Source organism: Dinoponera quadriceps, unplaced genomic scaffold (assembly GCF_001313825.1).
Source record: "Dinoponera quadriceps isolate SergipeBrazil2010 unplaced genomic scaffold, ASM131382v1 scaffold1115, whole genome shotgun sequence".
Lineage (NCBI taxonomy): Eukaryota > Metazoa > Arthropoda > Insecta > Hymenoptera > Formicidae > Dinoponera > Dinoponera quadriceps.
Genome location: NW_014555233.1, coordinates 225,837 through 246,099, shown reverse-complemented (window position 1 = coordinate 246,099; position 20,263 = coordinate 225,837). Strand labels below are relative to the sequence as shown.

Genomic DNA, 20,263 nt, shown 5'->3' with positions numbered 1-20,263 from the left:
TAACGTGTGTGATCTATTTGTTGACTTTCTAACGTTAATTTAACTTTTGACTGCCCATTATTTATTGATTATTGAAGCGAAGAAAAGGAGTTTTTCGAAATATTTAACGAATTTAGCAAATGGATCGCATAATTTTGTAAATATATTTTTCTATTTAAACGTATTTGTAAAAATCGTAAGAATTTTCTCGCTTCTGACGTCATCAGTCAAGATCGTTCGAAGATCGAGATATCGCGAGGAAATGGAAGCATTCCTTCTTTATGCTTTTCTTCTTTATTTTCTCATCTCAACTGATTGCTTTTATTCCACGCGTGAAAAATAATCTCTCAAACTAAGTAAACAAAAAAAAAGGAAGAAAGCGTAAATTCTTTAACTGGAACTTAAAATTTGCTAAAGTGAACTTTTACATTGTTGTATTATTGACACTTTCGTTGCCTATGTGAAAGAAAAACGATCAGTCGAAGTTTCTGCCGAGAACGTAATATCGAGAAGGCAGAACGATAAACGTAAGAAAATGTGATAAGCGCGAGAAGGAATGACGGAGATCGGAACGATAATGACGGTTCGAGTTGATGAACAGCTATTTATTGACAAATTAATGGCGATAATAAGTAATTACGTTGACGTAATAACTGAAAACGAGCGTCGAAACAAGGACGGATGCGAGCGTCGTCTTCATAGTCGCGCTAATTGTTAACGATAGTTAGTGATAGTTTATTGAGAGTTTATTGATGCCCGTTCTATACTTTCGGGACTATCGAGTGTATTGTTACGATGCGCGACTTGAAGATCGCGAATTATGACTTTATTTTCCTCGTCGTTTGTGTCGAGTTCGATAACTAGTACGATGTGCCTAGTTCGTGCCATTATCGTCGGCCGCCTGATGTTTTACGGTCTAATGACGTTAATTAACGTTGTCGCTCGAGTGAATTGTACACGTTTAAGATAAAAAGTTGCGTGTGACAAATATTTTCCTAATCCGCTTACGTGGCCGAGAAGCGAACGGTTCGTTAGACTTGTGTAGCTATTTGTGAATTAGCCGACAATTAGTCGTAGCGTCCGATTATAGGCCGTAAATTACACACGTTAGTGCAAAGTGTTTCATCCTAAATACGAAGTCGTCGACAACACGTTGCGACGATGAGGATCCAATTGCGAGCGAGTTAAAGTCGGAGCGGAGCTTCGTTCGCAAGCTGCCACGTCGATGTAACTCTCCGCTCTGAAACGCAAGAGCGTGTAAAGCATGAAGAGACCCCCACACCACTAATTTGTGTTAGATACTTATCCTCGTGCGAGTAGCGTTCCGCACGAATTGTTATCGATCGTGTTTCGTGTGTGATACGTGGTTTTATTATATATAATTTTATATCGCGCCGACATATAACTCCGAGGCATCTCCGCTTTCAAGCTAGCGACACAAATAAATCGTCTTCCAACGCGACGTCTCGTCATGATATTTTTTAGGCATTTATCGCTCCCATGAAGATTGTTCTATTTTGTAAATAAAATGTTAAACGATACAGTAATATGAGTTTCTTCCTTTCACCATACACATCAACTTGAAGAACCATGTATATTGACAAATAGGAACAGAAATAGATGATTAAGGATACAAAGATACATAATTAAATATACAAGAATACAAACTGAACTTGACGAATGAACTTACGTACGATTAAATACTGATGCAAAAAAAAACACGTGATAAGGTTTCCCGGGAACTTCAAGTTTCACTTTGTGCTACCGTTTCGACGGCCGATTCGAAAAGCCCGATATTCTTGTAGCAAAGATACGTACAAACGAACACGTAGTTTTACGATATTAATAAATCTTTTATTTATGAAATCATTTATCCTACATTCGCTTAAATATTGCGTTGTCGACAACTGGGTGTATGCGCGGTGTGCGACGAAATGATAAGGGGTTCTTATTTTACATCGATCCGGACGAGGTAACATGAACTGTAACATACTTTTTACACATTCGTCTCGAACAGTTTCAATGTTGCGGCGGATATAAAAAGTGTTTGACGATTCGAACACGAAGTTGCGGATAACAAGAACTCCGTCTGCTACTCGATGAGTTTCTTCATCCTGAAGTAACGTCGGAAGTAAAAGAGCTGCCACGTGGACAAGCCGAAGAGAACGCATATCGAGAATAGGCTGAAGTACAGCACTCGAGTGTTCGTGGCCTCTGAAACAGAAGAACGCGTTCGTTACTCGTCGCATCGTCGAGCGTGGCGTACTGAGCATTTCGGAAACACGGGAGATCGTTTAGTTCTCAATCACTTGTGCGATCAAAAGTTCGCAGAAAAACCTCTCCTCTCTCTCTCTCTTGAAACTCGACTGTTTGCGATTAAGAAAGGAAAAAACACAGTAACTTTGCAACCTCCCGCATTTGTATTTACTGACGTCCTCTCACTCTACTTTTTTTTTGCGACGTACCGTTTGTGTCCCTCATTTCTTCCTCATTCTTGCGCATTCTGGCGAAATCTTGCACTATCGCCTCGGACAAGTCCTCCAACCGTTTCAATTCCACTTCCACTGGTTTCAGCTTGGCTGCCTCGCCAATCTACGAATTAAACAGACAATGATGATTCTCAAAATCTGTCGGTGACCAATGGGGGCGATATCTTGTTAGTATCGCAATCGACGGACATCAAACGATATCGAGCACATCTATTGCTGAGCAAAACTAAAGCGTAATGAGTGCTTCCTCTGCGTATATTTTGTGTATTTTGTACAGAGAGCAGAACGAAATATTATTGAAGGACATATGATACATAAGTTATGATCGTGGGGAATAAATAACTTTTGAAAGGTCAAATTGTGTAATCACGATATTTACGCGGATGATGACGAGTTGTTTCTAACGGCTCTGCATTAACGGAACACAAAAACGACGAAAACATGCAAACAAATTAACGAAACTGTGCTACGCTCTAACAACTCGAGTATACAATTTAACACTACGACTGGCTGATGTGTCGTATAGTGCCAGTTCGGTGACAAAACTCATGCCAGTGAGAACACAATATTGAGAACTCTACTTTACCAACTGCGCCGCGGAAACAAGCCACATATAAAAAGAAAGTAGATAAAATAACGTCAGAAGGTTTCTCACATGTAACCGGGCAAGTATAAGGTTTATAAGAAATATGATATCATTTCTTACAATATATGATTAGATGAACTTACGCCTTCGTAACTCTTAGCTTCGATCCCGCGTTTTGTGATTAGCATGACTTCTTGTCTGACACCTCGTTGGTCTGGAACAATATCTAACATTAATCTGGTTAGGATGACTTTTCAACATTTATGTATGCATATTATATATTTATCATCTTACTAATACTTTTGTACATGCTGTATGTATATAAGTCTCTGTATATATGTAGCTGTTGTGAACCAATTAAATTATATATATATATATATATACTTCACAAGAGTAATCTATAATAATAATTACAAATAGTTAAATTAAAAATATCAATATACATACGATTTGGAACATGCGAAACAAAGCATATTTCAAAAGTGTCATAAGTTTCGGTGACGAAAGAAAACTTTAATAACTTTCCATGGGGAATATCTTCCTTCTGAGATAACGTATGTCCTTTGGAATCTTGAATCTGAAAATAATAAAAATGTCGATTTCAAATCCATACTCATTATAGATATATACTATTTAACAATTACAGTTTACTGCTGAAATAAAAAAATCCAATAATTTATCTTCTTCAACTACTTTCTGTACTATTTTATAAAAATTCTCCTCTTTCTTGCCTCTCTATTATCTAGATATATATACTTATTTAACTGAGAAGAAAAAATATGGTAAGCTTAACATAAGGTCCGTTTCTCTCTCACTTCAGTCACATTTCTCCGCATTCTATTTCTTCTCTCTTATTAGATCCCAAAGCTTGAATTTTATTTCACACTTCTACTTTATTTTCAATATAAAAAGAGCGGGGAAAGCGGCCAAAACAAACGAACTTACAGAGAGGAGTCAAAAAGAACAGAATCAGGAGCGCGAGGTTAGTCGCTTTACTGTCAGATTAATTTCGGCGTAGGATAAACGATCTGTGGCAAACCAAGATCTTACTTACTACGTAATCTGTCTTCTGACCTAGTGCCTCGGATACTTCATACTCGCCTGTGACGAGTACGTTCGCATGCACCTCCTCCTTCAGACACTTGTGACTGTTTGGCTCCAGGTAAAACATTATGCCTTGTGCCTGAACGATCAGGGAAATCGCCAGGAAGGTCCTAACGCCAACGCGACTCATCCTGATGGTCGTTAATGACGATCCACGACGATCGTTCTAAAAGTAAGGATTTAACGTATCACCCACCCAGCGCAGTTAAAGAACATCCGTCATCAACATGCCGCGATGAGGTGGCAGCCATTGGCCATATTGATAATGTTCCGAGAGTCCGTCCTTATTTCAATAGATGGCCCTAGTTGAATCAATGAATCGATGTTCGCGTTTTAGATATATCAAGAGTCGATTAGTCGATTCCTTGACGAAAAGTAGAATCGAATATCGACTCGTTGATATCGACTATCGTAGTATAAGTCTAACCAGTGCGAGTTCTAGTTGGCTACTACTTTTCTGTCAAGGTGTTAATTTTCCCCTTGGCGTGTGTGTATGTGATGCGCCCGAAGTTAATTTAGGGTTCAGCTTGTTTACACGCACAATTCTAATATGTATTTCTGTTACTTCAAGGAAAGTGTCATTGAAGTTGCTTGTAATTCTTCGTTTTGTCGGTTTCACTGCAGATGTACGCATTGATCGATCTTGGAAATACACAATTGTATTTCCAATATCAGTATTGATAATCCAGTGACAAGAATAAGGTTGGTGAAAGATTGATTCTCAAATCCATAAATTTTTTATAAACACCGAAAAGTAGAATTATTGGTAAGTGTAATGTGCATTAGTAAATGTTAACAAAATGTACGAATAGAATTCTACTCTTGAAAAGTACTCTTCTGTAAACATGTATATATATATAATAAAATGTGCAATTGTATGTCATTTTAAAAAACACAATGAACTTGTCAGTATATTCACAATACACTGTATCTCTTTGTAGAATTTGCAACTTTAACAAATTTGGTGAAGAACTCAAGGGATTTTTATATTCGTCTCAGCAGTAACTGATTAATCATATAAAACATGGCACATTACAAAGGAGCAGCCAGTGAGGCTGGCCGGGCCATGCAGCTGATGAAGAAGAGGGAAATCGCGCAGCAAGAGATAGAGCTGCGTAAAAAGAAAATTGAAGATGACTTGAAGATCCATAACATAGAGAATAAGTTTGCGACTCATTACAATGCTGTTGAACAACAACTGAAGACTTCCACGATTGGTTTAGTTACATTGAATGAAATGAAGGCTAAACAAGAGAATATAGTGAAAGAACGCGAGAGGAAGCTTGCTCAGAAGGAACGAGAAAAGGAACAGGAAAAGGAAAGGGCACTAGCAGCTAAACAAGCAGAAAAGAACAAACAGAAACGGCAGATCCAAGCTTTGTCTTTTAATTTGGACGAGGATGAGGAGGAGGAGGAGGAGGCTGAAAGTTCCAACGATGAGGTCACGGAAGTATCTACAGAGTCCAAAAATGAGCAACTGAGTAAACATATAATAAAAAAAATCAAGAAAAATCCGGATGTGGATACAAGTTTTTTGCCGGACAGGGAAAGGGAAGAGGAAGAAAACAGACTTAGGGAAGAACTGAGGCAAGAATGGGCAAGGAAGCAGAACGCGTTGAAGGAAGAGGAAATTGAAATTACATTCAGCTACTGGGATGGATCTGGCCATCGCCGAAGTGTTATAATGAAGAAGGGTAAATATTTTAATGTATCATGCATGCATGTATGTATGCAATTATTGAAACCTTACGTTGTTAGACTGAAAATATCATAATGTTTATAAGAATCGATTCATGTTGCTGTTGAAATATCGATACGTGTAATTAATTCCATCGTATAAATTTACTGTATGATCATGTTCTCACTTTTCTCTGATGTGCAGGTAATTCTATTTACCAACTTCTTCAGAGATGTTTAGAAGTTCTGAGACGTGAATTTAGCGAACTTAAAACAGTGATGGCGGATCAGTTGATGTATGTTAAAGAGGATCTTATATTGCCGCATCACTATACATTTTACGATTTTATCGTAACCAAGGTGATGAGAATAACAATACCCGTTTACTCTAAATATGTGCGGTGCTTAAGTTACATAATAAATATAATTATATTCTCTCAGGCACGAGGAAAGAGCGGACCTTTATTTACATTCGATGTTCACGATGACATCCGAGTTATGCACGACGCTTCCGTTGAAACCGAGGAATCGCATGCAGGAAAAGTTTTACTTAGGTATTTGTTACTTAAAGAGTTTGCATTGCATTCCTACAGATTTTTATTATTTTCTATCACACAGCTCTTTTTCACATCTTCAGATCTTGGTACGAGAGAAATAAACATATCTTCCCAGCGAGCAGATGGGAACCCTTCGATCCAACGAAGAGTTACGACAAATATACGGTATCGGATAAAAACCGGAAGAAAGATAAAATCTGATAAACGCGAATCGTCCGGCCCAAGGGTAAGAATAATAGTTTGATCATATTATTTCATATTTGAGAACCGAGCTCCGAGCAACTACTGTAAAATATCAGTTTCACGACGGTGTCGGTAAATACTCTGGTTTCGGCGCGCGAATGACATTTGTAATATATGCGTGTATATACATACTAGTATACCAGCGCGTGTTGTAATTATTCTGTGATTTTAATGTAATTCGTTTACTCAATTACACGGTCACTTATAAGATACCGAAAGAAAGATTGGAAGTTTAACGAAAAAAACGACTTAGATATTTTAATGACTTCGCATCCGACGATCTTAAAATAATGACAATACACAAGTTTACTTTCGTTATCCCGATTTATTAAACGATCGTCGAACACGTTATCAAGTCGAATTAACACGTCGATCGAGTTACTTTCTATGATAGATATCGTGGAAGAGCGTACTCGCATGCTGATTGTGTCTAAGTCTTGAAGATGTAACTGTACAAAATGAATAAATACTGATAACACGTAGTCACGTGTTCGTAGGCTTAATGCAGACGGGATCCATGTAGGTGATATTTTCTGGAAAATGATCCATTATAATGAATCTCTTCTCGGTCGATTTGTTCAGACTCTCGAGAAATCCAAACCAATAGATCACCAGACCTGAGCCGAACCTGTTCCAGTAGCTCAAGAACTGTTCCTTCATGTACTTCTGATGAACTTCCGCGTTACCAAATCGTGCCTTAGACTCGATCCAGTTGATTAAACAACCGTTCACCGCAATTGGCACTTCTAATTTGATGTCCGGAGTCTTGTCGTATCCCCGCAATCGCAAGTGCTCCTCGTTACGAAACGCGATATTCCTTTCTATCAGACTATTCTCGAGCTTGATTTCGTATTCCTGTCCTATACACATTCCCATTGCATTAGCTATAGGTCCGTACAGATCATCGTACAACAAACACTGTAAAATGTAAAAATTCATCTATGATGTTCTCTAAATTTCTATTCTTTCAATATATTTACTTGACACTTCTTATTTTATTTGGATATTCATGAATTAAGTATATTAAATTGTATTTACTAATTAATAAAGGTACATTTCAATTTTCTTTTTTTTTTTTTTAAACAAATGCATTATTGTTAAATTTGTCTACCAAATAAACTTTATTTTAATAAAAACTTAATATCGCAAGTTTAACTACAATATATACTCTCAAAAAGTGGGCAAATCTAACAAGTGACAAAACAAGGTACAAGTATGAAAACAATCTGTCAAGAAATCTATAATTAACATAAAATATGTAATTTAAATGGGGGCCCATATATAATATCAAATCACAATTACCAGATAAATTTCATATGCGAGATCCTTGTCACTAATTAATGTAGTATCCTTAAACAACTTGGTAATTAAATTTTTGGAAGCTGAAATCATTTTATATAATTATAACATTTCTTAATAATTTCCTAATAAAAATTTTTCAATTATATTATTTTGCTTTAACTATATATTATTCAAAATTGGTTATACCGTTTGCATTGTCGAACATGCAGTACCTTTCCAGGACATTGCGCGCTAATAAGGCAGGTGAAGCATCGATATCTTTGGCCATTCTCAATAAAATACCTGTTGGTTCCCTATTATTTACTGCTTCTAAATAACTATAAGGATATTATTATAATGATGCGAAAATAGTCATTTAAATATGAAATTACATATATTTTATTCTCAAATATTATATTTCTATCTGGATATTTGAACGTTTCATGATTTGAATAAAACCAATTTACCTGTCATAATAACTTTTGTTGTTTCCAAATAATTTGACATGGTTAACTTTCATTTTTTGTTGTATTTCCAAAGATAAGATGCTGTACAATGTATTTACAGGGGTACTGGAAGAGAAAAAGGCTCAATTTTTTATATCAATTTATTTTAATATCTACTAATGCATAGGAAATTAAACAAATTGTTTAACCTTGTTTAGTATTCATACTTTTTATTGTATTTTAGTAAAAGAGAAATTCTTACTTGTTATACTTTTCCTTCAGTATTTTGGCACAATCTTTCGATAGACCTCGAAAATTGCGAATTGTCGTTATTATTTCATTGTATTTTTCAGTCTTCATGGTTTACAACGATTATCACACTCGTTCAAGCGTCAAGTCGATAAAATACGGTACAATAGCCTTAAGTCAGATCTCGATCGTTAGGTGGCGGTAGTGATGCGAGATCGTGAAAAAGAAGTCGCGGCAGCACTTGGAACAAATTTTGATTGCGTTCCATTTGGCAATCGTGTTATACATATTGTTTCAAACAATGCATTTTCTTATATTTATAGAAAAAATATTGTCTAACAGCAGTAGTATCATATTTTATGATTTCTTATTATAAATATTTTATATATACAAAGTTTTCTCTACAGTTTTCATGGTAAAATCACTTTTCCAAAATTTTACTATCGATAATATAAATTAATTACTCGTTTATATAAATGTTGTTCTGTACTATATGGATAGATAATTTGCATAGGAAAAAAGTAGAAACACTATAAATAAACAAAAAACGTTTTGTTAATAAAAAATGTAATACAAAATATAAATGTAACATTGTGTCGCACCTGCGACAGTCAACGTAATCTAGAGGTATCGCATTGCCGTCGCTCGTAATTTGCCACACCCACATTTGCAACCATCTCAACAGCAGGGATCCTAGGGACTTCTGTCCTAGGGACTTTTTATCGCGATCATTCGCAATTCGTCTCTTATTCGCAACCGTTTCAAACATGAGCAGCTTTGGTGTCAGGTGGTAGGCAAGCCTTTCGGCAGCATTTTCTAGAATCTTCCCCTCTCTCTCTTCGCTCTCGACGGGACTGGTTCGCGTCGTTTCTTTTTTCGTCGTGCAACAAAACCCGAGCAAGTTGCAGCAACGGCGAGAACAGAGTGTAGAAGAGAAAGCGAGCTGACGCAACCAACGTTACATACTGTCACACAACGTAACGAGGAACTCTCAGGGCGAAAAGATGCCGGCGATACTGGTTGGGCCGCCTCAGCGTAACGAACAAATGTGGCAGGCGTTGAAGACGCACATCACGAGAGAACGACAACGAAAGAAACAAGGTATGCGACGTGACGTTGCAGTTCCTCATGGTTGCGTCTTATTTTCCTCCTTGTCTCCTCACCCTGCTCTGTCTCTCTCCCCCTTTCTCTTTGTCCCTCTCTTTTTCTACCTACGATTCTGTATGGCACTGTTCTGGGACATGTGATAAATAATATCCCCTCTCTCTCTGCTTGCCTGGTTGTTCCTCTCTAAATCCCGAATATCAAGTTTATCAGAACATTTTAATTAACACCTTATGTATCACTGCATTCTAGAACAAGAGGCAGACGCGGAGGAGGAGCGCTTACGCAAGGAAAGAGAACGTCAGCAGAAGCAGGATGTGATGACCTTAGGCGAGACTCGGGAACAAATCTCAAACTTGGAGAACGAACTTATCGAATTGAAGGACGAGAAGCATCAGCTGTTCCTGCAGTTGAAAAAAGTCCTTCTGAACGAGGACGAATATAGGAGGCGACAACTCGTGAAAGAGACCAGGTTCCAGATTCTAGAAAGATACGATCCAGACAACATAACGTCCAAAACCGGGACATGAGATGTTTTTGAGATATCTGTCCAACATCTTACTGACAAACGTCTTTAAGATGTCGAGTATCCCGCCTTTGGACGCAATGTCGCCTGGAAACGTTCGAAATTAAGAAGGTCGACACATCGAGATCTTCATTTCCAGTGTCTGCTCGGAAGTTTTGACGACGGTGGGAGGATATCAGACAGCGGGCCCACGAGTAGTGCATTCCCCGCTGTTTTTGCCGTTGCCACGCAGCAGCAGTCCTCTCTACAAGGTGGCGGTCAGCGCACCGACGCATCTCCTACCAGGTGTAAGTTTTACCGCGTCATTCGTGCACATGCGATTTCACCCGCATGGATCTCGCATCTCCGTTAAGCAAAAGATGCTCGAACTTTCTGTGTTATTTCAAGGGATCGTTGAAAAGACCGCACAGTCCATCGCCACCACCTGCCGCCTCTCCTTATCACAGCGCGTACGGCTACAAACCACCACCGTCTATTCCGAATTACAATCCTCCGCCTCCTAGTGAGTATACAACATTGCTCAGTATTCTGATAAGCGAACAAGTGTATCAATTCTGTATTCATATCGGTGACTGAAAAAATTTGTTACCTTTTAAATCCTCCGTTAACACTTTTTATTGCCTTTTTTTAAAATTTTGAATACCATGTTAGGGGGGAAATGATTGAACTTATTTTCTTGTCTACGGATGTGTAAAACTTCCGATTCAGCTTAACGGAGAGCAAAGAAATGAAAGTAGAATCAAATAGGAGATAAACCAAGTAGTCTGTTCCCATCTCTCACGTTAGACTCAGTAAAACATGATGACGTATGTCAATGATGTTCACCGGGGAGTATGTTTAAAGCTGATGAAATATTCATGAATTGCAATCTGACTGTCAATTTACGTTCCACAATGTTCGATATTTTTTAGATATTTTTCGAAGCAAAATAACAGGTAATAAAGTGTTAACCCTCGCGAAACGGTGCTTGGCTCGGGTTGCCAGGCATCGTCAGTATCGCGCGGGGGTTAATGATGTCCGTAGCGCCATTTTTGGCGTAACGCTCAAGTTGTAAAGTTGAAGGTGTATAGCAAGTGGTACAGCAAGTATTTTATCGCGCTTGCTCCCATACAGAACCCGAAGACGCTGCTAGGAGATCCGGCGATTCTCGAGCTGTCCTCTGGAACAGTGAGTGAAGAAATATTATCCTACCGTGCTTGTGCCTCTCTCTTTGCTCTTCCTTCGTGAAGGGATTAAATTCGAGATCGCTTGCCGCGTTCTTCCACGTTCAGCCTGTATATTAAGCGTCACCCATTTGATGTACTCTCTTCTTCATTCGACAGAAAGCAATCAGTACTCCGCATCGAACTTTTATTCGACGCCCACAGGCCAAAGTGTTTACAGCTATTCGGCACCAGCGACGCAGCCGTCCCGAGAACCCTCGGAACCAGCTAAGCCTGTTTACCTTTCAGGGGCTAGAGCGCCAATGGCCACACATCAAACCGGTAATTACATCTGTCTCATTACTCAAACATCAACGTTGCCGTTACGGGTTGCAATTTTGATGAGTCTTGAATATGTCGTTGTAACGGCAGTTCCAAACAATGGCCGGGATAATCTTTGTAAAAATAATATCAAAGACTAAAGAATATAATAAAATTCTGTGCTCAAAGAGAGTCGCACATTGCAGCATATGTAACGAATCTGCACCCGATGGAGCACAAGGGAGCCTACGGCGAGGACAAATTTTACCTACGACCAACCAATCACGTCACCGTTCACGGTGGTGCTATTCCGATCCAGCAACCGCCTCAGGTCATCTGCAAACTCCACTATTGACTTTCCCGCTTTCTTAACGGGATGTGCGAGGAAGTAACAAAATCATCGGTAAAAACTGAACCGGTTAGGAGTGTGTTCCACGAAGCGAGCGGGAAAGGCTTTACCGAGCAACGGAATTCGATAACTCAACCTTGTTCGCACAACCCGCACAATATTTTCACATCATCGGTGTACGTTCGCATGTGTTCCAATGTTGACGTTTTTATTGAAAAAAAACTTACAGGGCGCAAAAACCGGTGGGATTACCTCGGGTTACCCCGTGCGAGCGCCTCAACCGCCGCCCGGTCCTTACCCGCCACTACCGCCGCCACCTCCTGGGACTTACGTCAGTGGTTCGGGTGCCAATGTGCCTGGCAGACTACTGTACACGCAACCGGGAACTCGATATCTTCAACGGGAGGTATAAGACCGCGTTCTTAATTGACTTCAGGAATTGGACTTGAGCTTTAAAAATTTCACCAAACAATACACAGCACGTTCCACCACCATCGGTTTATTTGAGAGAGACCTTTCTATAACCCGTCCGGTATTTTTTTCAAACGATAATGTAGAACAAACCCGGTTTGTCTGTGTGGACGTAGAGAAAAAGAATCATCGCTGTCACACATGTGTGACCCTGCGCCCTTATTTCGTAACTTCTAACGTACGTTACGGACGTAACGCGTGCGTTACAATTCTTTGCGCGAACAAGACGTATCGCGGAAACAAGCTGCGCAACGATAACGTTAACGGTAACGAAATTCGTTACGAGTTACAGAATAAAGGGGGCTGGTAGCGAACGTGGTAATTTTGTCGTGTACTCGGTAAATGCATGAACACAAATTTCTTAATATATTTTATGTACGAATATTTATTTCTATGTAGAAAAAAATATTTGCTCCACGAGGTGAGGGAATAAAGTTTAAAACAATAATCATTTCTTTTCTCACATACATGATAACGCTCCTTGAGTGCTCACAGTGAATCTTTCTTGGTAACATGATAATTGAACACGAGCTCAGTATTTGGCATAGGAGACAGCGCACTGATCTGCTATGATATAGAGGAGGTCCCGGCTTCGCCTCTCGATAAAACCAAAATATTTTCACACGCTCGTGTCTCCTCTCAGACGGACTTGGCAAACCACCGAGAGTATCTTTTTCTCCACGGAAACCTCATTCAAATTGCCGTTAAACTTGTAGGTCCCGTATACTTGTGTATAATCTGAGTACGCACAAGTGGTATGCGAGAAGGAAGTGTAGGCGCAAGCCCTACCAAGGGCTGTTGCGGCAAAAGGAAGGAAGTATAATAATTAATTGCGATAAATGAAGCTATACTTATTATATTTATTTATCACAGTCTTCTAAGTTTCGTACATGTACATAATACTGCTGCATTACGTAGATGAACTGGAATATTTTAGCTTCAACAGAAACTTTAAACACTTCTTACTCTTTGTACTACTGTTATAGAATAAGAAGCTCAACGAAAAAGAATAAAAATGGAAGGAATGTAACAGTTTCAACGGGTGAATTATGTTCCACCTAAAAAACACCTGCGTATCCTTCAAGAATGGCGGCTCATCGATCAAAAAAAAGATTGCTCTCGACAGGTCCTCTCTTTCTTTTCAACAGTAAACAAAATATTACAAGTTATGGAGAAAGGAAAAGTAAGCATAAGAAAATAAGTTTACTTAAATCCTTGAAACGCACATTTTCGTGTCCGAAAATTTCAACTCACAGAGATATCAAAAAAAAAATCACAATCATGTAATTGTCAGGTGATCAGGTGATTATGGCACATAATCATGCTGATTATGATACGTATCTCAATGTAGGACAAGTTTATCGGTAAAGTTCTTCCCACCGATCACGGTATTACAATCTCATGTTTTTCAAAAGGCTTTGCAGATCTTCCCCATATTGAGTAGTCGTATCTGCCATTCGTTGCTTCGCTTTATGTTGTTCTGAGCACAGGTGAGAACGAAGATTTACAATTCCCCGTATCTCTATTGAACATAATTTACAAACCACTGGCCCGATAGTTACTTCACGTGGATCCCTGCGAACAAGACGAGTATAAAGTGTTAATCGTGTATTCGTAAAATTTTTCACCGTGTCGATCGATCCGACTATTCGATACACGAGAGAAAAATTTGAACATTTTCCCATTTAATACTTCGTAGCAGAAGCGTCCTAATGAATATCGACATTTACATCTACATCGATCGACCGGGAGCGGCGATTTCATTAAGTCGCTGATCTAGTGATAACGACACGCTTTTGCTTACTCGTGAGCTAAGGCGTCCATCTCCAAGAGATTCTTAATCAAGCCTTCGAGTTCGGGGTTTGGTTCGTTCAAGTCCAACGCCTTGTGCAGGCTGTACACGCAGTTCCTCCTGCTGGTACCCCGGGCGGGCTCGAGGAACATGGTCTCGTCGTAGAGATTCCACTTGTGAAAATTAGTGGTCAGGATCGGCACCTGCGCCTGCCGTGGCTTGTATATCACCTCGGTGAACGCGCTCTTGACGTGATTCTGGCAGTTTACGATCAGCTCGTTCCGCTCGTCCTCGTTGATGCCGTCGACGGAGTGCATCGCGATGTTCATCCAATGGCGTAGTTTGTTAATCTGTCGACACACCCGCCGAGCATTCTTCGTGAGCGTTGCTATAAAAAAAAAGAACCGAACACGAGACCGGAACATTTCGGGGGCTATTTGTATACGTACCGTTCGCAGATCGTTCATCGTGATCTCGACGTCGAATACGTTCTCCAGATCGTGCTCGGATAAGAGATTCAGCCCCGTGACGTGGTCGTATCCTAGGCCGCACAGAGCACCGGTGTAACGTACGCCCAGGGGATCACGTCTCATCTCTATGTACGGTGTGAACATTAATATGATGAGGGACGCGAAGCCGGGCGTGTCAGGCAAGAGAGTCGTGTTCTGCAGGATCAAGCGCTGCGCGTTCTTGACGCACTGGTGAATATTCTGCGCCACCAGGAAGAGTCCCTTGGAATTGTCCGGATAGGTGTTGAGCAGGACGGAATTCACCGATATCGCCTCCACGTTCACGATCTTCATCGTGCCCGAGTTTGTCAGGTGCTCCAGCTGAACTTCCAACGGCGACCACGGGCCGTGCAGCGTCACCTTCGACCGGCACTCAAAATACTTCGGTACCTCGGGATACGGCTTCCTCTCGTACTTCTTGATCGTCCAGTCCGTCGAAGACTTGTGCTCAAATATCTCCGTAAACCCGAGCATGGCCGCCCGTTCGGAAGCCTCCTTCTCGCTGAGCAAGTCTATCTTGATCGGCACACGGCACTGCCTCATCTTGATGGCGTTCCGCAGGAAAGTGTGATCGTCGAACGAGCGGCCGTCGTATCTGACGTAAACGCGGCTCGACCCGTCGAAGGACACCGTTATGTCATCGGGATCCCGCAGCTCCATGAAATCTGCGAAGATCTCCTGAATTCTCTTGGCGTACAACATGCCCGGCTGTTCCAACGGCCATCCGCGCAGGAACACGGTTTTCCTCGGGTCATGATTGGACATCGCCCTCTCTACGTCTTTACGGCAATACGCCTTGTCGTATGGGAGCTTGACGAAGTAATTGGGGTAGAGGGCGCCGGCGATGATGACCTTGAGGACGATGTTACGGTTGACGTGGTGACTGTCCCAAGTGCGCTTCTCGGTGCTCATGTACTCCTTGATACCGAACTGCTCCAATTTCCGCGTTATGTCGGTCACCAGGGCGTTGATCTCGCGCAGCGATCTCACCCGCAGACCCTTCTTCCGCGCCCACTCCTTTTCCTCCCGAGGTCTGGTTATACGACGATTCATCTTCTCGTTTCGCCACACCTTGAACGCATTTATACAAGCTATGCAGTCGCTGGCGGAGTTGGCGGCCCACTCGAGCTTCTCGTAATAGGTCGACTCCGACTGGTAGGACCCGATGTTGAACATATTCTTCACGGACATGCTGGCAGCGATGATGATCGCGTCCTGCAACACGTCGAAGACGTGGCCCAGAACGACCAGCTTGGTCATGTGTACGTTTAACGGAAGAGAGGCCATCACACGGCCCAAGGGCGTCACATCCCCGTCGAAGTCACCGGGCATATTCAGCAGCGCGCCGACTTCCTTCAACAGCGAGATAGTGCTTTGCAAGTTGCTGAGGTTCGGCGGGTCCAGCGCGAGAGCGAGCAGTGCCTTCGGCTCGCCCATGTCCAGCATTTTGGCCTTAAGAACGACATTCGCCAATGGAGATCTGATCAGTTCTGGAATGTCGTCGTCGGGCAACGCGTTCTGCAATTTTCGGAATATAATGCCGATTAACATTAATCTTATTCCGCACAAGCTTTATCTTGTGTAAATTAATATTACACTTACTTAATATAAATTAATTTATTGTACTTTTATATTATATCACTTTTACTTTTATATTATCTATAAATTGTCATTTTTAGGTTACTAGATTAGTTAACAGTGGATGGATTTAGTAGATAGATTATTTCAGGAAATATTTGATGAATATCGTTTCTCCGACGATCTATTGTATTACATAATCAATTGTATTACAATGCAATTAGTTTCATGTCTCACTTGATTGCAGCTTTACAAGCAACGACAACTCCACATTCGGATATTCGCGTAAAAACGATACTTGCTTCGTAAAACGATCTCGGTATCATTCGATACACTCTACCATCCATCACACGACCTGCGCGGCCGGCACGTTGCTGACAACTCGATTTGCTTGCCCAGCAGAGCTCTAGACACTGATAATTGGATCTATGTTCGGTGACGAGAAGTTTTGTCAAACAGAAGTCGATTACTGAAAGCAGAAACATTGGAAATCGAGCGTTCACGTCAATTGATTGATGAAAACGGTTTTACCGATAAACAAGTGCATACCGTATTTCACGTCAGGCACAGTGATGCTGCTTTCCGCGATATTGGTCGATAATATAATACGTCGGTGATCATCGGGCAGCTTCTTAAATATATTCTCTTGCTCCTCGGTCGAGATCAACGAGTGTAAAATAATGATATCCCATTTCATGTCCTTGTATTTATTCGATGTAAGCGCTGCACGCATGTCTTCGATCTCATATATTCCTGGTAGAAATACCAATACACCGAGCCTATTGTACCCACCATCCCTGCTGTTGTTCTTTTTGTCTATATGATCGAAAATATGTATAATACGTATACAAAATTCGGTCAAAGCTGAAGTAAGCCCCGGTTCGTTCTTGGATATCTCAGGTATCTGTTCCGGGAAAATAATACAAAATTTTTCATTATTTTTCGATTAAAATAGGGAAAAAACGGGGAAGGAATAATTATATGTTTGTTAGAATCACTTCGACCATGCTTCTTGAGAAGCGTTCATTTACACTTGGAAAATATATACTCACACTGCCGAGGTTCTCCATTTCGTTTAAATAATATATAGAAATATTGTACGGGCTACTCTCTGGTATGTCGATGATGGATGCTGGTACAAGCTTATTTTCAACAGGTGTTGAAAAGTACTCGGAAAACTTATCTAAATCGATCGTTGCCGACATCAATATGACTTTGACCATCATTGAATTTGTGCGTAGCAATTTTCGAACCACGAGCAGAAGGAAATCCATATTCTCGTCGCGTTCATGCACTTCGTCCAGTATAATGTGTGTGTAGTCCAGCATGTGTCTCTTATTAATAAGCTTATGCAGGAGTACACCAGTAGTGCAGTACGTTATGCGAGTGTCCTCGCACACATGCTTGATCAAACCCATTTGGTACCCCACGATAGTACCGACAGGCCAATCTCTTTCCTGGCTAACCCTTTTGGCAATACTCAGCGTGGCGATACGTCTTGGCTGTGTAACTGCAAGATAAAAATTGTCTTCCTTATGTTATATCACAAATACATATCAGTACAAATAAGTTCATTTCTATTCACCTTTTTCAGATATATTCAGAAAATATAAATTAATTGAGACATACCGATTATGTTGCAGTTTCGGTTGTTTTGAAATTCATTATCAAGAATGAGTTGCGGCACTTGGGTGGTTTTGCCGCAACCTGTGGAACCACGTATAATAATGACCGAATTGCTAGATATCATAGATACTATTTTTTCCCTAATGGAAAGAATAGGTAAATTATTCTCGGGCCGATAGGCAAAGTTATATGTTTTATAAATTCTCTGTGGATTCTCATTGCTAGACACTCCGTCCATGGGTTCTGTGACATCGGACATATTGTCCAAACAATTTTTCTTATTGAAGATTATATTTTTCGTCAACTGTAAGAAAAGAGTGAGAAAAAATTAGAATGAGACAATTGTAAGATCTTTGTAACTTTATTGATCATGTGTATTTCCAAATGTGTTGTTACCTTTAAATATTCCTCATCATCTTTCCTCTTATATTCTTTTGCATAATCTATCTCGGATTTCGTTTTTGGTTTCGGTTTATTGAAGATACTTGGTTCTCCATCTGCTCGTTTCCGATCTTTGCATGGCATCGCTATTGTGAAAGGTTTATCTAACTTGTACATATTCAGAATTTGGTCCACCATGTCGCCCATCGTGATAATCGATTGAAATACTCAATATATTGAAAATTTATATATGAAAATTATAATTTTTTAATCACAATGTAACTTTCGCGCGTTTCGAGTTAACCACAATGTCCTAACTTTACCAAAACATACAACGACCACACGCGAAACTACCCTTCCACAGTTTAAACTGCGATTCCGACTCAAAAGCTGGAGAAAGACTGCCCAACGGAAAAATAAAGCCCACGTCGGACGATGCTTGTTTTCTCAATAGATCTGGTGACATACTAAAAATTAACCAATCACAATCAACTTCGTGCTACACCGTACATACACTCGCGACATTTGAAGTGCCGGATGGAAACGCCGCGTTCCGATTGGCGTGTTTCAATCCATTTTCGGAGATGCGCCAATCAGAACGCGGTAATTCCATCCGGCAAGCGATCCAGTACGAAAACAAACACCGTGCGCCGCTGGCTTAATATTGATCACAATACGAAAATATTTATCGTATACGCGGGTATAGGTTAGTACAAATTAAAAATATATATTTATACAATATGCGAACGAGGGGGAAAATAGTTACCAATTTTATCGTAACGAGATTTTATTTTAAGCGCAATATAGAAAACTAAAGGTACAAGGCATTATTGCGAAGTATATAAATAATTCTGATTATGACGTTTACATATTACCTTATGTCAGTAAATTACATATAATTTTGGTGCTGGATATATAATGGTGCGTACGTGCATTTGCTGCAAATACCGTGTGAACAAACTCCAGTCGGACATATCGCTCTACGGGTGAGTACTCTGACGTTCGTGCAAGTGCTTTCATACCTTTACACTATGTGTATAAAATGTACTCCAATTTTCGAAGATTTCCGAAAGACGGCGAGATCTTAGAGAAGTGGTTGTCAGCGATTGGCACGGCGAAGAAAGTCAGCGAATCGACGCGAATATGCTCGCGTCATTTCAAAGAGGTCGACTTCAGGTACAGTTTGGTCGGAGGCAATCGTTTCTTGAAACACGGAGCCGTACCATCTCTTCATTTGAACGAAGAGGCCAAGGATGAACGGTCCTCTGACAGCCAAGAAAGTCAAGTAATAATCTCCGAAGAGGATCGAACGGTGAACAAAATATTGAATATCACGGACTTGCAGACAGGCTTGCAAGTTAGGAATGATAATCGATCACTACATATTATTAAGAGAAAGGAAGAAGCTACTGCAAGGAGTACATGTGAACACATTCGACTTGGGTCTCACAGCGAGCCGCAAGCATCTGAGAGGTAATTAACATGACAGCATATTTCAACAATGCCTCCTTACTGTCAGTGAGTATTAAATGATACATTAGACACACAAGGTAAAGATTAATCTGTTGTAGCAGGTTATCACCTCTGTTACCTGGCCAAAGTGAACAGAAGCGAACGGAGAACAAACGCAAGAAATGCCTGTACGACGTCAGTTGGGAAGAAATCTCCACTTCGCCGGTGCAAGCCAAAATCTATTGGGAAGTGGTGACGGGGAAAATTAACCGGCAGAAGGTCGTTCTGAAGACCTTGCGGCAGAAAGTCAGGAGATTAAAGAAAAGAATCACAAAGTTACAGTCTTTGGTGAAGAGAAAAAAATATGAAAATAAATAAAAGGACACGTTATTGTTACAATC

At 40.4% G+C, this 20,263-nt stretch overlaps 6 protein-coding genes across 16 annotated transcripts; 3 read left to right on the top strand and 3 right to left on the bottom strand.

Annotated features, from left to right (window-relative positions):
- Positions 1 to 569: 569 nt before the first annotated feature.
- LOC106743649 (transmembrane emp24 domain-containing protein bai) lies at positions 570 to 4,428 on the bottom strand. 4 transcript variants are annotated; one of them, XM_014617696.1, is made up of 6 exons: positions 4,109 to 4,428; positions 3,502 to 3,631; positions 3,198 to 3,280; positions 3,055 to 3,057; positions 2,445 to 2,571; positions 570 to 2,193 (listed from the first exon to the last, which is right to left on the bottom strand). In XM_014617696.1, the coding sequence occupies exons 1-6, from the start codon at positions 4,286 to 4,288 to the stop codon at positions 2,072 to 2,074; spliced, it is 645 nt and encodes a 214-aa protein (XP_014473182.1). In that variant the 5' UTR covers positions 4,289 to 4,428; the 3' UTR covers positions 570 to 2,071. The 4 variants fall into 4 exon arrangements, with proteins under 4 accessions (XP_014473182.1, XP_014473184.1, XP_014473183.1 ...); XM_014617698.1 differs by having other exon boundaries at positions 3,198 to 3,268; XM_014617697.1 differs by lacking the exon at positions 3,055 to 3,057.
- Positions 4,429 to 4,603: 175 nt separating this feature from the next.
- On the top strand, positions 4,604 to 7,304 carry LOC106743670 (protein FAM50 homolog). Of its 4 annotated transcripts, XM_014617740.1 has the most exons (6): positions 4,605 to 4,924; positions 5,100 to 5,852; positions 6,041 to 6,195; positions 6,277 to 6,389; positions 6,473 to 6,618; positions 7,218 to 7,304. In XM_014617740.1, the coding sequence occupies exons 2-5, from the start codon at positions 5,183 to 5,185 to the stop codon at positions 6,591 to 6,593; spliced, it is 1,059 nt and encodes a 352-aa protein (XP_014473226.1). In that variant the 5' UTR covers positions 4,605 to 4,924; positions 5,100 to 5,182; the 3' UTR covers positions 6,594 to 6,618; positions 7,218 to 7,304. The 4 variants fall into 4 exon arrangements, with proteins under 4 accessions (XP_014473227.1, XP_014473226.1, XP_014473224.1 ...); XM_014617741.1 differs by lacking the exon at positions 7,218 to 7,304 and having other exon boundaries at positions 4,604 to 4,924; positions 6,454 to 6,588; XM_014617738.1 differs by lacking the exon at positions 7,218 to 7,304 and having other exon boundaries at positions 4,605 to 4,860; positions 6,473 to 7,117.
- On the bottom strand, positions 7,098 to 8,763 carry LOC106743671 (uncharacterized protein C15orf41 homolog). The gene is made up of 5 exons (XM_014617742.1): positions 8,625 to 8,763; positions 8,384 to 8,488; positions 8,124 to 8,254; positions 7,938 to 8,017; positions 7,098 to 7,553 (listed from the first exon to the last, which is right to left on the bottom strand). Exons 1-5 carry the CDS (start codon positions 8,720 to 8,722, stop codon positions 7,119 to 7,121), a joined length of 849 nt encoding a protein of 282 aa, XP_014473228.1. The 5' UTR covers positions 8,723 to 8,763; the 3' UTR covers positions 7,098 to 7,118.
- A 592-nt stretch (positions 8,764 to 9,355) lies between these two features.
- On the top strand, positions 9,356 to 12,972 carry LOC106743656 (leucine-rich repeat extensin-like protein 3). Of its 2 annotated transcripts, none has more exons than XR_001374387.1 (8): positions 9,356 to 9,712; positions 9,968 to 10,187; positions 10,381 to 10,528; positions 10,629 to 10,743; positions 11,355 to 11,408; positions 11,564 to 11,725; positions 11,911 to 12,229; positions 12,283 to 12,361. XR_001374387.1 is itself a non-coding variant. In XM_014617711.1 (8 exons), the coding sequence occupies exons 1-8, from the start codon at positions 9,616 to 9,618 to the stop codon at positions 12,463 to 12,465; spliced, it is 1,104 nt and encodes a 367-aa protein (XP_014473197.1). In that variant the 5' UTR covers positions 9,356 to 9,615; the 3' UTR covers positions 12,466 to 12,972. The 2 variants fall into 2 exon arrangements, 1 of the variants encoding a protein (XP_014473197.1); XM_014617711.1 differs by having other exon boundaries at positions 11,911 to 12,035; positions 12,283 to 12,972.
- A 683-nt stretch (positions 12,973 to 13,655) lies between these two features.
- Positions 13,656 to 18,843, bottom strand: LOC106743655 (putative ATP-dependent RNA helicase TDRD9). 2 transcript variants are annotated; one of them, XM_014617709.1, is made up of 8 exons: positions 18,426 to 18,840; positions 18,033 to 18,333; positions 17,456 to 17,913; positions 16,953 to 17,307; positions 16,706 to 16,872; positions 14,766 to 16,343; positions 14,329 to 14,666; positions 13,656 to 14,099 (listed from the first exon to the last, which is right to left on the bottom strand). In XM_014617709.1, the coding sequence occupies exons 1-8, from the start codon at positions 18,615 to 18,617 to the stop codon at positions 13,916 to 13,918; spliced, it is 3,573 nt and encodes a 1,190-aa protein (XP_014473195.1). In that variant the 5' UTR covers positions 18,618 to 18,840; the 3' UTR covers positions 13,656 to 13,915. The 2 variants fall into 2 exon arrangements, with proteins under 2 accessions (XP_014473195.1, XP_014473196.1); XM_014617710.1 differs by lacking the exon at positions 13,656 to 14,099 and having other exon boundaries at positions 14,552 to 14,704; positions 18,426 to 18,843.
- Positions 18,844 to 19,007: 164 nt separating this feature from the next.
- LOC106743657 lies at positions 19,008 to 20,240 on the top strand. Of its 3 annotated transcripts, XM_014617712.1 has the most exons (4): positions 19,008 to 19,116; positions 19,208 to 19,396; positions 19,473 to 19,883; positions 19,967 to 20,240. In XM_014617712.1, exons 2-4 carry the CDS (start codon positions 19,329 to 19,331, stop codon positions 20,238 to 20,240), a joined length of 753 nt encoding a protein of 250 aa, XP_014473198.1. In that variant the 5' UTR covers positions 19,008 to 19,116; positions 19,208 to 19,328. The 3 variants fall into 3 exon arrangements, with proteins under 3 accessions (XP_014473198.1, XP_014473200.1, XP_014473199.1); XM_014617714.1 differs by lacking the exon at positions 19,008 to 19,116 and having other exon boundaries at positions 19,123 to 19,396; positions 19,985 to 20,240; XM_014617713.1 differs by lacking the exon at positions 19,008 to 19,116 and having other exon boundaries at positions 19,123 to 19,396; positions 19,982 to 20,240.
- Positions 20,241 to 20,263: the final 23 nt, after the last annotated feature.

Coding starts and splice junctions, on each gene's coding strand:
- LOC106743656 (XM_014617711.1), top strand. CDS start 9,616: ATGCCGGCGATACTGGTTGGGCCGCCTCAGCGTAACGAACAAATGTGG. Junction 9,713..9,967: donor ACGACAACGAAAGAAACAAG/GTATGCGACGTG, acceptor ACTGCATTCTAG/AACAAGAGGCAGACGCGGAG. Junction 11,726..11,910: donor AATGGCCACACATCAAACCG/GTAATTACATCT, acceptor CGCACATTGCAG/CATATGTAACGAATCTGCAC.
- LOC106743649 (XM_014617696.1), bottom strand. CDS start 4,288: ATGAGTCGCGTTGGCGTTAGGACCTTCCTGGCGATTTCCCTGATCGTT. Junction 3,281..3,501: donor TGTTTCGCATGTTCCAAATC/GTATGTATATTG, acceptor GATTAATGTTAG/ATATTGTTCCAGACCAACGA. Junction 2,194..2,444: donor AGAAATGAGGGACACAAACG/GTACGTCGCAAA, acceptor CTTCTGTTTCAG/AGGCCACGAACACTCGAGTG.
- LOC106743657 (XM_014617712.1), top strand. CDS start 19,329: ATGGTGCGTACGTGCATTTGCTGCAAATACCGTGTGAACAAACTCCAG. Junction 19,397..19,472: donor TCGGACATATCGCTCTACGG/GTGAGTACTCTG, acceptor CAATTTTCGAAG/ATTTCCGAAAGACGGCGAGA. Junction 19,884..19,966: donor GAGCCGCAAGCATCTGAGAG/GTAATTAACATG, acceptor CACAAGGTAAAG/ATTAATCTGTTGTAGCAGGT.
- LOC106743655 (XM_014617709.1), bottom strand. CDS start 18,617: ATGGGCGACATGGTGGACCAAATTCTGAATATGTACAAGTTAGATAAA. Junction 16,344..16,705: donor TACCGAGATCGTTTTACGAA/GCAAGTATCGTT, acceptor CGAAAATTGCAG/AACGCGTTGCCCGACGACGA. Junction 14,100..14,328: donor ATGGACGCCTTAGCTCACGA/GTAAGCAAAAGC, acceptor TCTTGTTCGCAG/GGATCCACGTGAAGTAACTA.
- LOC106743670 (XM_014617740.1), top strand. CDS start 5,183: ATGGCACATTACAAAGGAGCAGCCAGTGAGGCTGGCCGGGCCATGCAG. Junction 6,196..6,276: donor ACGATTTTATCGTAACCAAG/GTGATGAGAATA, acceptor ATATTCTCTCAG/GCACGAGGAAAGAGCGGACC. Junction 6,390..6,472: donor GCAGGAAAAGTTTTACTTAG/GTATTTGTTACT, acceptor TCACATCTTCAG/ATCTTGGTACGAGAGAAATA.
- LOC106743671 (XM_014617742.1), bottom strand. CDS start 8,722: ATGAAGACTGAAAAATACAATGAAATAATAACGACAATTCGCAATTTT. Junction 8,255..8,383: donor AACAAAAGTTATTATGACAG/GTAAATTGGTTT, acceptor ATATCCTTATAG/TTATTTAGAAGCAGTAAATA. Junction 8,018..8,123: donor CATGTTCGACAATGCAAACG/GTATAACCAATT, acceptor AAATGATTTCAG/CTTCCAAAAATTTAATTACC.